At 29.6% G+C, this 16,330-nt stretch overlaps 2 protein-coding genes across 4 annotated transcripts; both read left to right on the forward strand.

Moving 5' to 3' along the window:
• The first annotated feature begins 55 nt into the window (after positions 1–55).
• On the forward strand, positions 56–7,012 carry PQBP1 (poly-glutamine tract binding protein 1). Of its 3 annotated transcripts, XR_016139512.1 has the most exons (7): positions 59–393; positions 544–653; positions 736–911; positions 1,369–1,549; positions 1,626–1,792; positions 2,139–2,382; positions 3,673–7,012. XR_016139512.1 is itself a non-coding variant. In XM_089078166.1 (6 exons), the coding sequence occupies exons 1-6, from the start codon at positions 324–326 to the stop codon at positions 2,222–2,224; spliced, it is 786 nt and encodes a 261-aa protein (XP_088934292.1). In that variant the 5' UTR covers positions 56–323; the 3' UTR covers positions 2,225–2,475. The 3 variants fall into 3 exon arrangements, 2 of the variants coding, with proteins under 2 accessions (XP_088934292.1, XP_011637733.1); XM_089078166.1 differs by lacking the exon at positions 3,673–7,012 and having other exon boundaries at positions 56–393; positions 1,630–1,792; positions 2,139–2,475; XM_011639431.3 differs by lacking the exon at positions 3,673–7,012 and having other exon boundaries at positions 2,139–2,475.
• Positions 5,550–15,712, forward strand: LOC105427597 (sodium/potassium/calcium exchanger 3). The gene is made up of 6 exons (XM_011639418.3): positions 5,550–5,683; positions 7,616–8,112; positions 13,015–13,258; positions 13,865–14,026; positions 14,181–14,486; positions 14,598–15,712. The coding sequence occupies exons 1-6, from the start codon at positions 5,596–5,598 to the stop codon at positions 14,912–14,914; spliced, it is 1,614 nt and encodes a 537-aa protein (XP_011637720.2). The 5' UTR covers positions 5,550–5,595; the 3' UTR covers positions 14,915–15,712.
• Positions 15,713–16,330: the final 618 nt, after the last annotated feature.

Genomic DNA, 16,330 nt, shown 5'->3' on the forward strand with positions numbered 1-16,330 from the left:
CCAGTATTGCCAGATATTATGCCAGATAAATGAATATTAGTACCAATCAAAAATTTAGTTCACATTCTTTTTGTTAGAGGCTTTCCAATCGTTTGGCATTCATCTTTGGCTTTCATACTTAGCCAGTTTTCTTCTTCAATATCGATTATTTTCACGGTTTATAAACGGTTTATATTTCAGCAGTTTATAAACGACGCGATACTTTTTACGTAAAGTGGGATATAAAAAAAAAATCTAAATTATATTTAAGAAAAAAGTATCTCTACACTATATACATACTTCGTAAATAATTTTCTGATAATTTAAATCGAAAAATATTAGAAATGCCTTTGCCGGCAGCATTGGCTGCCCGTCTTGCAAAAAGGGGATTAATTACTGGCTCTGAGAAGCATGGTATATTTATTTTTTTTTTAAATAATGTATACAGTTATAATTACTATAAATTTTTATATCAAATCATTTTACTTTTAGTTAATAAAAAAAGTCATATGAGTTGTAAAGATATTATTGCATTTATGTATAATGTTGTTATTGATTTTGCAGAATCTGGAAAGAAAGAAATCAAGAAGAAAATACATGAAGAAGTAATAGCTGAAGATTATGACAATACAAAAGAGGAGATTAACCAGATTGACATATCTCAGAAGTTTATGGTAAATATGATTAAGTTAATATAAATTGTTATTAAACAGTATAGCAACAATTTAAACTGTAAATTATTGAAAACATTTTTAGGGTTATAGTGGATGTCCTAATAAATATAATATTTATCACGAATGTACAAAAAAATGTAAAGAATTATGGGGAATAGGACATGTACAACCTTCAGACAAATATTTGCAGCAACAAATGAGATTAATTCAAAAGTATCCATTGCCAGAAACTTGGAAGGCTGTTTACGATCCTGGATCGTAAGTATTGATAGCTTATAATTAGGATTTTACAAATAAAAATTAGCAATAATCTCTAGTTATTTTTGAAAAAGATTAAGATATTTAACTATGCAGTGTGATCGCATTGTTTCTTTTGTCATGATTCAATGAGGTTGGTTGATAGTTAAATTCTATGGCAATGTATTATTAATATTATAATTCACAAAGAAAAATTATTAAATTGAAACTTTTTTGTAAGTTTAGTTGTAATTTATAAAAAAAGAATAAAAAATTAAATAAAAATAAAAAACTAAAATTGCACTGCTTGACTCTTTTATAAAATAAGAAAAACACTATTGTGCCACGTTTGGTACATTTTAATATGAAGAGAAACGTGGTTCTGACTTCAACCATATTTCTATAAATATCCATAATATTTAAATGGTTAATGTCTGAAATATATAGAATATAGAAAAAATATTTATTATTTTTTTAGAGGACAACATTATTATTGGGATTGGTCATCTGATTTAGTATCCTGGTTACCTCCTGGTCATCCTAAGTGTCAAATATCGCAACCTGCATCCCAATTACGTGAAGAATTACATTTGAAGGCAGGGGATCAAGATGATAACATGTCAAGTGATGATAGTACCAGTGATCAAGAGCAAATGGAAGTTAGTAATGTTATATTTTTTGTATAATATAAATTTATGTAACTTGAGATTTATAACTAATATAACAATTGTTTAGGTAGAAGAAAGTGAATCTGTCAAAAAGGATAGGAAAGTTGAAAATCGTACAAGATATAAAGGACCTGATAACAAAAGAACTCATAGATCTGATAGAACTGACAGTAAAGATAAAAAAGATCGTACATTGGATCCCATGGATCCAGCATCATATAGTGATATACCCAGGTACATTTATATTTATACAAACATTTGCATGTTAATTCTTGGATAGCGGCCGAAATGGATTCGGGATTTATTTCAGCTTAAACTGAATTTTGTTTCTTCATGTTTCAAAATATTGATTGAATTTTTGAATTGGCAAAATCAATAACTTAACATTATATATAAATGCAATAATATATCTTTACAACTCATATGACTTTTTGAATTGGTTAATCAAAAATTCAATCAGTTGTAAAAACTGCGCGAGCTCTGAAATGGATCTGAACAGACTCAGTATTTGCCATGGGAAGGTTAAAATAGACATATAGGTACCTTTTATAATTTTTATTTACATATAATCATATTATAGGGGAAAATGGTCAGATGGATTGGCTAAACATAACGAGGCTAAAACTGGTGCCGATACAACTGCTTCGGGACCGCTTTATCAAATGAGGCCATATCCTAGTCCAGGTGCGGTGCTTCGATCTAATAGAGCTAATAAAGCAGAAGCAGAATTATGTAATAAGACAAAAGTTGCATTTCCTGAAAAACCGGAATAAATATACTTTGTGATAATAATTACTTAATTTTATGTCAGGTGATTATGTCAGGTACGTTAAAATATTTAATGAAAAAATTATTACACTCAAGAAAACATTTTATTATTGTAAAATACATAATAAATACTTTCACATCAACGAAAACACCATATTATATCTTATAATTATTTGATATCTTTTATTAAATTTTATGTATTTTTATGTATTTTATTAATTATTAGAATTTTTCGATTTTAAGATAGTCCTTAAGATGACTAACAGACGATTATCTTAAAAATATCTTAAAATTTTTAGAACATCTTTAAGATATTTCATAGATGTTAAAATGTTCTCTGGGTGATTTTAATGTTATATAATTTTTATATAACAAATTATAGTTATTTTTTTGAGAATTGAATTAATAATTGTATAATTGTATAATAATTGTATCATAATAATATTTAATTTACTTTCATCTTGAGCCTCCATTCTCTTTAATATAGAAAATATTTCTATTCAATTAAAAGGAAAATTGCATAAGAGAAAAATCATATTAATGCATTTGTTTAAAATTAATTATTTCCTTATATACGTGTAAATAGATTAACTTATTAAATTTCTTTAACATATTTTTAATTTTCTTTAAGTTAATTCTTAAAAAATAACCACTTATCTATATATATATATATATATATATATATATATATAAGTGGTTATTTTTTAAAAATTAACTTAAAGAAAGTTAAAAATATGTTAAGGAAACTTTCACCATTTCATATATATATATGTGTGTGTGCACTTTTACTCATGTTACTCAGTACATCACAGAAAAATAGTTCGTTGTGCATACATCTTTATTCGGCAACAGGCTGAGAAGAACTGTTGGCTCACGAGAGCAAAACGTTTAAGGAAAACTAGCATTGTAGCGTCATTGCGAATATTCGGTGCATACTCCGGAAACACATCATAAAACCCAACGAAATAGAAAAAATTAAAGAACAATGCAACAATATTTTTTGATAACTATGGCGAAAAGTCAACGTGGTTGGTCACAAATGATACCTAAATTTTTTGCTCTCATTATGATCATTCAGCGAAGATTCTGGATCTTCAACTTCTGATTCCAAAATATCCAAATTCCAAAATATATATCAGAATAACATCTGTAAAAATATCTGTAATCATCAAAATTAATGTCAGAAACGAATTAAGATCAGATTTTCACAGATTCATTCTGTGTGTAATTTAAAAATCGTAAGCGAGAAAAATGTAATCGGCCATGCTACCAACCAACTGCAATCTCACACATTAACAATTAATAATTAAATAAATAATAACGAACGAAACAAATCAAAATTTTAGATGGGTCATCGAATTAAAGAAATAACGATAAAATCAGAGGAATAGCGCCGGATCAGAGGAACAATCTTATTAATCTTACTAATAACATGGATCAACGAAAATTATGGAACCATAGTTATGATTGTGGATCGTCGGCGAACAATAGTAATTTATCTTTATTAAATATTGAAGAATATTCCACAACAAAATGTAAATTCTAACAGAATTTATATACAACTGCTACAGATAATCAAATTCGAGACAGTAAAAATAATATGATGCAAAGTCGAGATCGATAAATTAATTAAGAAAATAGTGTGTGATGAAGATTTCCGTGATTATACGCAGAAATATATTTTTTTATCATCATTTCCTGTTACGGAAAATGCAAGTAGAACATGTCACGTGAAAAATGGAAGGCACGAATGGATACGAATAATGTGCGTATATAAGCATTTATAATTATTTCTCAAAAATAATATGTTAAAAGTTGATGAAAATCGGAGGGGAATATTTTCGTATGTTTCCTTGTAAAAAGACTGATTGATCTGTAATTGTTGGAGAGATGAATTCCAGAGAAGGAACTCCAGGTTTAGGGAAAAATCTCAACTGACGGAAATTTCCAAATCTGACAGAAGTATAGAAATTTTATATAATTTTTCAGAAAAGAACAAGATAATAAATTTGAAGATGGATTTTTTGTGATGATAATACTTGAGCAGAAGCTATGTCATATCCAGGAGCTTTATTATTTGAAGAAAAGCTTACAAATAATACTTGTAATTAGCCTATAGCTGATGGGAATATAAAAAATTAAATTTGCTTTAATATTTGTAAGTAGCATCATATCGTCCATTAATAATTATTTATGATATATACTCATTTATAATATTACATGTATTCGATTTCTTAGAAGATTTGGTCATTACGAAATGCGTTAAGATTGCATTCTGTAGAAAATAATTTAATTACGTGTCTTGTATATGGATGTATATAATAATATAATAATATATTATATCTGAAGAAAAATTTACAAAGTAAAAAGAAAAGGCTTGCAAACTTCTGTGAAATAATTAGAATATATTTTCAAAATTAATTTCTTAACAGAGATTCTTATTTCACTTACTTAAACATACTTAATATGAAATTATTTTCTAAAACTGTGCATGTATTATTATTGTTTGTCAAAACTTATCTATATTTAGATGATAAACCTTCAAATTTTCAATTAATTATATTTTACATTTAGGAAGGTGATACATCGTATATTATCTTCAGCCTACTTATTTGACATAATTCCGTTCATGCCTATATAGTAAGTGTACTTTCAAAAATTCAAAAATTATTTAAATTTCATAAATGCAGTAATGTTTAAAGTCAGATTATACGTAGAATCAATTGAATCAAAATTGAATTTAATCCGATGTATGGGAATCACGAAAGATAAAGAATGAAATTCATTCATATTGACGATGTTAGTCACCGACTGTGTTTGGATTTCCGTGTTGCAGACTGTCGTTTACTGTCTCATAACTTTAAAATGGTCGTACAAGACAGACTGTGAGGATCATGAGGAAAAAAGTTAGAGGCTCATTTATTATTCACGGAATATTCGTTTCCGTCCATTAATGGATTCTCAGAGATAACGGTGTAACGATCAACAATCGAACGCGTGAACTTTCAAACATGTTTTTATCTAATTTCGCATCACTTGACGAGGAAGCTTAAGGAAGATAAAAGCCTTCGGAATGCGCGAAGTAGGAAGGAGTGAGGGACCTCTGATCGACGGAGTTTATCATTAATGTCGTTACCGTGGCAGTTCCGACGGCAGTTTACCGTTTATTTCGTCCGAGTGGCATCGCGCCGCCCGCGATATTTAGCTTCGACAGATACGCGTGGGAGCGCGAGGCTCATCGCGGGACTCCGCGCGATATTCACACGAGGATGAGTATCGGTATCGCGTCGGCGGTACTCGTCGTTCTCGCACTCGTGCCTGCCGACAGTGCCGCGGGATACGTGCGACCGATCAACGGTGAGTTTATCAACATAGTCATCGTCAATTGTCGTCAATTTCATACTTGTTGTTACTTACTGCTCAACTTGATTCGCTCGCGGGCCAATATATTAATTATATTGGCCCGTTCTTAAGCCTCGTGTCCGCGATCCGCTAGAAGTCGATCCGAGATCTCGAGCAGAGAAAAAAATTGGCCAATTGCAGCGGCTATCTTTATCCGCCAATTGATCAGTACGTGATTGATCAAATTTTTTTCTCTTCATCTCGGATCGATTTCTAGCATCGTGGACACAAGGCTTTAGCGCGATATTTGCACCAAATGTGACATACGCATACGAATAATGCATGGTGAAGTGAAGAAAAAGAAAAAAAAAAAATAATGAGACAAGGAAAATTCATGCGGCGTAGTAATTGAAAAATTGGAGAAAGAAAATGAGTTCTTATCATGCGTGCTTTCGTGCATATAAATGAAAATGAAGTGAAGAAAGAAACTTAGGAATGACTAATTGTTGGACGCCGACGGTTTGTAATTAGCGAAAACTTTTATGTCATTTTTATTTTAATGGTCACGGCACTAACGTAAAACACCATTTTTTTCTTTGCCTTTTTTTTTTATTCGATTTATAAATGTAAATGCCTATAATCTTATCGAATAATCTTGAGATATGTATCGTACATAGTATTGATTTTAACGTTTAGTATACTTCAAGTCACGCGTTACATCGAGACTTTTAGTTCGAGATAATTACGAAGATAATATATGTTAGCACAGGAACACATTGTTATCACAGAAAATGGAAAATAAAATATGTCAGAAATATATCTGGAAGTAAATTAACAAAAACTTCATTTTCTCGAAAATACCTTTTACAGATAAAAGAGAAAATAAAATATTTGATAACGTTGGAAATATAATGATAAAAGAAGAAGAACATATTACGTTGTGTTGTACCCTCCGTTCATAATAAAATAAAAATGTACTCTAAGTTACGCGTATAAATAATGATGCAATTTACGAAATGTAGATTTAAAATGATATTGTCGTACAATTTATAAAAAAAAAAATCTTAATTCTCTGTAACACCATGTAACAGTTTGAACTTGCATATTTATATATCTATATGTATTTTTAAGTTTTTATTTCATTTTTATTATAATTTAGTTATAGTATGCTTTAGTATCAATTTGATAAGCTGTTTGACTTTAAAATAAAAAATTTTATATATTAGGAATCTGATTTTTATAATAAAATATATAAAAATAGAAAATTATTGTTAGTTTATATTCTAAAATGGACGCTTGCCAGTAAATCGCTTACGTAAATCGTTTTCAAACACGAAAAAAGAATTTAAATTGTAGAAGGTTAAGAAGAGAAAGTTTAATTTTCTCAGTTTTGATTGAATGTTACTTAATCCTTGTCCTTGGGACATTGCAATAGACTAATATGTCTTCCATCTTCTTCTTTTCAATCTTTTTTAATGCTTCTTCATATTTGATTACAAATATGCAAATGTTAATATAATTTATACTTGACAAAAATATGAACTATTTTTTAGTGATATCTTAATTTATTAATCAATATTTTTCTAGTTGTAAATAAAATTAGAATGATAAAACTATTTTAACCTTTTTTGTATTAAATGTAAATTAATGAAAAATTATAAAAATTCAAAGAAATATTCAACAAATTGTATAAGACCGTTGTACAACAATTATATTATTAATTGTAAATTTTTCATGTATTCCTTTCTATTAAAAAAAAAATTTTATAATATACGAAAATTCTAAATTTTCGAAATTTGTCGTCAAATTTGTCTTTAGTGACTTAAAAGATACGCAAAAATATTAATGAAAATTTGTTAAATAGAAAAAAATGTTTTCCCCTTTCAATGTATGTTAAACAATCAACTTGAATTTTTCTTGAATAGATACTTTGCTTGTTTTGCTTAGACGGACCTCTGCCAGTAGCCCCGATTCTTGATTTACTTCCAAAGGATGACCAGGTTTCAAAGAGAGGTTTCGGCATTCGCGAAAACAAGTGGATTCTCCTGTCCGCGGATCAGGAGGATACCGCGGACAAGGGAAGTGAAACGAATTGCACGAAGCGCTCGATCGATGAATTTCCGGAGATATTTACGTATGAGCAGCGTAGTCAGGGCGCGGTGATACTTCACATCTTCTTTGGTTTCTATTGCTTCATTCTGACGGCGTTCGTCTGTAACGACTACCTGTTACCGGCGCTCGACATTATATGCACGCGACTGAACATTAGCACCGACGTGGCTGGAGCGACTTTTCTCGCCACCGCGAGTTGTTTTCCCGAGCTGTTTGTTAATGTTGTCGGCACTTTCCTGACCGAGTCCGACCTCGGTGTTGGTACCGTAATGGGCGGCGCAGTCTTCAATACCTTCGCGACACCGGCATGCGGCGCGTTATCAGCGATCCACGTAAGTAAAAGTAGTCCAGGTGTCATCATTAAGATTCAAGTATTAGCTTAGCAAAATGGAGCGTGACGATAATGAAAAGGCCCTGAAAATCTCGGCTTTGATGTGAACGCACGCAGGCACGTAGGCAATTGCGTCCTATTTATTAATCCTCATTTTCCTCGAGACGATATGATATGATACACTTGAAGGTCGCACAGAAATAAAAAAGATCTAGAAGAAGGTTCTTTTTTTTTTTTTTTAACTGCATTCTTTGAGAAGGAATTATGGGGAGGAGGACGTATTTATAGATATGCACTTTTTTTACTTATTGCACACATGTAAATCGTTGAAGTGTGCACGTTCCGGCCAGTACAATAATTGAATCGAATTAATTAGCATGAATTAGACTTTCTAATTATAATGTAAGAAATTCTCATGTAAGCAATCTCTACATGTAAGTAGTCTGTGGAATATGATCTTTTATATTAAAAGAAGCAACTTTTTTTTCTCTTGCAAATTTGTATTTTTTGTTGTAGTAATAGTTTTCAAATAAGAATCGTTTAAAACTAACAAATGGGAGCTTTAAGTTATAAATCAGGAGCAGTGTGCGCTGTTTTTATTTTAAAAATTTCACAACAACTATTCATGACATTTGAATATCGTTACTTTATATACGACTTGCTTAATAAAAGAAAATTTTCTAATCAATAAAGTAACAATTGAAAGTAGAATAGATAATACTTGAAAAATTTTAATTCGAAATGTGTATTTTTATTATATATTTCAAGCCATTTAATCGATCGTTTTTGGAATCACAAAAAAAAAACAACATTCAACATTTTAAATCACAATATTGAAATGATTTTGATCAGAATTATTCACAAATTATATTCATTAATTTAAAATTACTCTCATCTGGAAATTAATGCTCAAATATAATTTTGTCAACAAGAAAAAGTTGCGTCTTTTAATGTAAAAAATCGCTATGCGTTCTATTTGCGCAAATTCTGGGAACATCCTATATATATATATAAACTTATAAATAAAATAATTATATGCAATTATTAAAAGAAAAATACATTTAACATAGAAAATTTATATTCGAAATTTATATTCGACATCTTCACAGAGTAATTCTCATTGTAAATCATGTTTGTGAATTTTGCAACTTTGCACTTATTTTGTTGCTTATGTTATTTATCGGCACATGTTAGCGATATGCGTTACTTATCTCGTTGCTTATCCATAGTCTCGATTATTTAACGATTATTATTTTTGCGACGTAATGTCTGCTATCGCACATCTCTACCGATACATGTAATAAATATTACATGATATTATCTAAAATTTTACTTGCTACTGGCTTTTGCTTATCACAAATCGTAGATTATTTTATCAAACAATCTATCGATTTTTTATTAATATTTTTATTATTAAGGTTTTTATTATTAAGATTAAAAATTAAATTCATAAAAAAGATATTTATCAATTAAAGGAAAATATCATAAACGGAAATATTAAATCATATGAAATAACAGATTAATTAAAAATTAAATTTTGCTTCCTTACAGATTGATATAAATAGAATTATCTAATCACGATTATCAATTTAGATTAGAGATTTAATAATTTTAGAATATAAAGCTAATTAAATTGGAATTAGATTAGGTTTTTCTTTTTTGATGAAACAGCTATTTCGACGAATGGAAGAAGAGAATGTCATTAAACAGACTACGTAGTGTCAGAAAATGATACACGAATATTTGCAGTTTTGAATAATGTGTCGTGTATACACATTATCGTCTTCAATTATTCATAATTGCAACTCATTGTTTGCGAATTTCTAATTTGATGAGATTAAAATCATCGCGGGAGTTCCTCGAAGTTACGAATGATGTTGAATATTCTCACAAATTTAGCTTGAAGCGATGTTTCTTCGATGAAGAATGTAATTGTTCACAGAGAAACAAATTTCTTTAAATTTAATAATTCTATTTGTTCAACTTGAATTTGTTTAATTTAAACAACAGAGTTTTATATTATATTAAATATCATTTGGTTGAATTAAAAATTTTCCTAGACAACAATCTAAAATCATAAAACGTCTATTTAAAGAAAAATAAAATTTGTCTTTGAACTATTTGAGATAATACTTTGGTTAAATTAAATATTGTGTTTCAATGAGAGAAAGAATTCTTTAATATTATTAAAGCATATAGTAAAGAACATCATTCCCTTTAAACCGTTTATCAAACAAATACTTTATTCGTAAAGCTATTTGAAAAACCAACCGATCAAATTTGTTGAATTAATAAGTTGACTTGTTTGAAGTATTCCATAAGATAAATTTCTTTGAATCTAATGGAATTTATTAAATCCCAAAAAATCGTTTTTTTAGTGAATTTTTTTTATTCCACAAAATTTGTTTCTCTATTTCCTTGAGCTAGACGTAGAAATAGTAAAAATTGAAATCGCGAAATAAAATCCTTTATATCGGTATCATTAAGAATTATTAATATCACTATAAATAATAAGTAGGTGAAGAATATTTATACGTAATGAAAATTCAAATTTACATTCAGGAAAGAAAAATACAGTTGATAAAATATAACAACGAAATTTAATAAACTTGGTCATGTCAACTCGCAGTGACTTCACTCAACATTTTCTCTCTTCAATTGAAGGATTAAACGGGGATTACCTCTCCCGTTTATTTGATTTCCATTTTTTGGCATGTACTAACAATAAGATAATGATTTCTACTCTGAAATAGTTATATTATACAGTTTTTGAGGGACGATGCAACAATAATCATTATCCTATTATTGTTCTCATTTCATATCATAATTATTTGATAATGCTTATTTGATAATGCATTGCCTCAACACCGTTTACTGTGTCATTAAGATTATCATCGTTTATCCCGTGAGAAGTGGATATTTCGAAATAAGGAAACTTATCCACGAATATGACTCAAACAGCGTAAAATCCAAAATCGAGATATAAAACTTTTTAAAGACATCTTTGCGAAACACGTCTAAAAGATGTCTTGAAGATATCTTATGTCCTAATTTTGGACTTTGTGTTGTTTGAGAAATCTTTATCTTTATAAAACTGTACTAATGATTGTTTTTAAAAGATTTCTTTAAAAAAAATTACAAGAAAACAATAGGAATCGATCAACAATCTAGAAAAGATCTCTTATTGTTCTTTATCGTAACCTATCGATTTGCTTTTTATATTTCAAAAGAAATGTTACCGTGTTTCTTATCGTTTTCATTCTCTGTGGAAAGAGGATTCAATCGTTAAAGTATGATAGAATTCTTATAGTAATTTATTATTCTTTATCGTTCAATAGAAATGTATCGAAAAGAAATGATCAAAAATCTGTCATAATTAATCCTGTATTTGCAATAAAAGAAACATTTCAATATTTTTTATTTATTTATATTTATTTTTATATAATTACGACAGAAAATGTTTTGTAATCCATTAGAATGTCGCTGTTACAACAGCGAATCATTTCTCGTTAAATAATAATGGAAAAAAACTTATTTATTATTCCAATGCATCAACGTCGACGATATTGGTTGCTGTACGATTGCTTTTGTATTTTGTAGTTGGTAATTTATATTTAATAAACCATTAGGGCTGCGTTTCAATATATTTATCAATACTGAAAATTTATATATATAATATGAATTATATATATAATATGTATATTTTTAGTATTGGCAATGAATATCAGAATGCAATCTGGATCGAGTATATTTTAAATAGAGTAGTGAAACATATAATTTAATTAGCATATAATTAGTATTAACTTATCTGATAAATACGAACTTATTAATTTATAAATGGAATTCTAACTTAACAGAAATGCCTTTATTATTTTGAAAATAAAACCTTATACAAAACCTTATACAAAAAATATCTTATACAAAAAAATTTTATTCTACATTTTAGATTTATTTTCGGCTTATTGAATAATCTTCCGTTTCGTTGTATTCGTCCTGATTCACTCTGTATATCAGTAAAATATTATAATAAATAATGAAAGTTGTTATTATTATTGCACAGTTAAAGAGATTGTAAAAATTGTAAAAAAGACAATGTAACACATAAGATAATTATGAGAAGAAACGATAGAAGTCAAGCGTGTTTTTACGATATTGCTTTTTTTTTTTAATTTGCGATTGATAGTTATAAATAAAAACGATAAAATTATATGTTATGTTATTATTATTACTATTATTTTATATCTTTTTTTTAGAGAAGTTACGTATGATTTCTGTAACTTTAATAAACTCAACAAATCAAAATATGATGAGAAAGTTTATGTTAATTTTATTCCATTTAGGTTATAAAAACATTCTAGGATCTTGTAAATTATATTCTTCGACTTCTTTTTTTTTCCTTTTCTTTCTTCTTCTCATCTCTTTCTGTCTCTTTCTTTATCTGCATTCCTTTTGATCATTAAATATCACGGTGCATAGAGGACTAGAAAATTGATTAAACTTAATAAAATAAAATAAAATAAAATCGAAAATAAAATGCTTCTTCGAGTATTAGATATCAGATGATAAAATTGCAGTATGTATAAAACTATACTAACTATGTGAGATCATTACTTTCGTAAGTTTGTTTTGTATTCATATGAATATAATTTATATTAACAGAATTTTTTGCTTGATTCTCTCTTTGTTTAATATGCCGCATCTGATAAGTATAAATTAATTTTCAATCGTGCGCTTTACTTTCGAGATCACCGCGATAAATTTGGACATAACATAAACATGTATGTCCAAATAACTTTATATGCGTGTGTAACGTGTCATTATCTATTTTATGATACGATTACTTATACACACAAAACAGCTACTCGCTTATTTAAAATAAATAAAATAAATTTTTCTTCAACAGGCTATACCATTAGAATGGCGAATATTAACACGAGATTGTATAATTTACGTCATATCGGTAGCTGTTTTGGTGGTCATAATGTGGGATGGCATAATCACTTTGTACGAAGCGATCAGCCTTATGGTGCTGTTTGTCACTTATTTGACAATATTATTTTGCAATAAATGTATTGCGCGTTGGTACAATAAGTTTGCGCATCTGTTTACTTGCAAAACCCGCAGTACTGACATTTCCGAGAAAGAGAGTAAGTATCATTATTTCTTGGAGATAGAATTTTCTTGTAGATAATTTCTTGTGCAATTTTTACGCCTTTTTACGAATATTAATTAATCTTTTAAAAGTGAGCGTCAGCATCTCGCACAGATCGCTTGCTTGATATAACATTTTTGCGTCAATTTTTAATGTTTAAATATCATATATCAAGGTATATCTCCACTGTAATATGAAAATTAGTTGTAATGGTGATAAGATATTTTATAAATTAATAATAGATATTTTATTAATAATATATTAAAAATATATTATTTACATATTTTTTTGAAAAATAAAAACATTTTGTTAATGTAATTTTACATATATATATATATATATATATATATATATATGCTAAAGAGTTTACACGACTGTTTAAACTTCATAAAAATGATTAACGATGATTAATATTTCTGATATGCAAATCGTAAAGTCGCAAGTTATTCTCATTTTTCCGTGATATTTTTCTTCGCTAACATTTGTAATACTTGTCGACAGGTTGTGCCGTAGTTGAGTATAACCGTGTATGTGTTCATCTAAGACTTCAAGAAAGACACACATGGACCATGTATGAATTTTGCATTTTGTTATTCGACAGCTCCTAAAAGCAATGAAGAGCCAATGCCTGACGGCCTTTATAGACCATATTTTCATGGTGAACTCGTAGCGGAATATAGAAAAAGTGTAGCCAGGAATCCTTCAACTAATGGTATAGAAGCACAGGATCACGTGGCAAAAGTGGAGGAATATGTAGAACCAGGTACAACATACATACATACATACGCTTAATATTTCTGTCATATCGCAATCCAAGTGATTAGATTTAAACAGATATTACGATATTACGATAAGATAATCATGTTAATAAACCGCTTGATTAAACTGCTATCTCTTATGGACACTCATTTCATCAGATACTCCCTTTGTATGGCCGACTGGCGATACATTAGCCAAAATCTGGTTCTGGTTCGTATGGCCTTTGAGACTACTTTTGTTCGTTACGATACCGGACAGCAGATATAAACGATGGAAAAACTGGTACTTCCTAACGTTCATCATGTGCGTCATATGGATCGCGGTATCCTCCTACTTGACGTCATGGATGACGACCGTCCTTGGCGATACCATTGGAATTCCGGATTCCGTGATGGGTATCACATTCCAAGCCGCCGGTGGCAATATGCCGGAACTCGTCTCGATCATCATACTGTCCAGACAAGGTGAGATGTCCAAGTAACATCAGAATGAAAGAATCAATTGAAAAAAAAAAAAAATTGCCAACGATCTATTGTGATAATACTTCACTTCAAATCGATTTTATTTCCCCGCAGGCAACGGTGATATGGCTATGAGCAATACATTAGGTGCGAACACGCTCGACATCCTGCTTTGTCTCGGTCTACCGTGGATGATCAAGATCATTTTGGACAAAAAGGATATCGTGATCGTTTCGGGTGCTCTACGTTTCAGTGTATTCTCGATTATCGTGTGTGTAATAGCCTTTTATACAGTTACTGCATTCTATAAGTATCACTTGAACAAGAAAGTAGGTATCATTTGTCTGATATTATACGCGATATTTTTGGTCTTTGCCTTATTGTTCGAACTGAACGTTTTCTTCCCGGTGAACTTACCTATATGCCCATAAATCTGTCGTGCTGCACGACAGTTTCCACTCCTTAATAGCTCAATTTTCAAAGAAGATGAGATTAATTGAAAGTTGTTCTTGTCAACTTTCTGTATGAATGTATTTAGAACAACGCAGAAACAAAGTTCCTAAAATCGGGAGGGTTCTCTTTCCCATCGTTGTTACTCGCAATCAAAGCGTCATGAAACGTCCAGAATTGCAAAGTGTGTTATCATCTAAATATGTTTTCTTCTTTCGAGTTTTATTTATATCTTATTTTTATGTGTGTATGAGAGAAAAAATTTCTTTCTCAATATCAAAGAACCAGTTAAAGACTTTGTATTAAAATAAATATAATTTATAATAAAATTATTTTTTTTATTAGAGATGGAAAAAAAGATTAAAATAATTTTTAATCAGTTTCCATCTTTACAATTAGTTTTATCCAATTCTGCATTTAACTTTGCAAATTAATTGATCATTATTATTACAACATTTGTAATATACACATGCAATATTTTTCAATTTCTAAAAAGGATAATTCGAGTAATCTAATAATATTTTGGTTGAGAGAGGAAGTTTTTATAGTTTTTATTTATAAAAATTATTATATATGTATATATAATTTATACACTAGTTATTATATGTAATGCTGTAAATCATGAAGACGCAAAGTATTTGAAGTGTCTAATTTTTGAGATGGGTCAACCAATCGCTATCTAATGAACATCTGTGTCTTCATATTGTTCAATTATCATTGCTTAAAAGTGAATCTAGTTAATTTGTACATATTATTATAATAATAAAAAAAAAAAGAAATGTGATATTCGCGTACTGAAATGCGTGATTCTGAGAAGATGAATGCGGTTCGGAAAGTTGCAAACAAGATGTAGATCCCGAAGATAATCATGAAGATTGCCCATCTCAAACTTAATATACTATAGTACAAATCGGCCTGAACCAGCCAGTTTTAGTTTACATTTACATTTGCGGACGGCATGACATTTCCTCTCTGATGTCGATTCTTTCCGCATTTTACGAACACGAAGTACGATCTCGAACGTACCATTTTCCCTCTGTATTTCTTTTTATTTTCTTTTTCATCAAAATGCTTCCGAATCATCGGCAATGTGCATGCTCAGTGGATAATGGATGCATGCCAATTATCACAGCAATGGTCCCTAGGATCACCGAGGACGCGCTCAGCGATAATAGCGAGACGACCGTCGCAGCATTGGTCCCCTTGGTCATCCAGGATGTCGCTAGTGACCGTGATGGATATGCCCAATGCCATTGGGATATTCCTTTAGTAAATGGGCATCAGCGGGGTGCTTCTCCTTGGGTAAGCGTTTAAACACTTTCGTCACTTCGTGCTCTTAAAAGATGGAAATAATCAGGCGATAAAATATCATGACGACTTCGTTAGATTCATTCGGG

This window comes from Pogonomyrmex barbatus, unplaced genomic scaffold, assembly GCF_055798465.1.
Source record: "Pogonomyrmex barbatus isolate J1 unplaced genomic scaffold, ASM5579846v1 scaffold21, whole genome shotgun sequence".
Classification (NCBI taxonomy): domain Eukaryota; kingdom Metazoa; phylum Arthropoda; class Insecta; order Hymenoptera; family Formicidae; genus Pogonomyrmex; species Pogonomyrmex barbatus.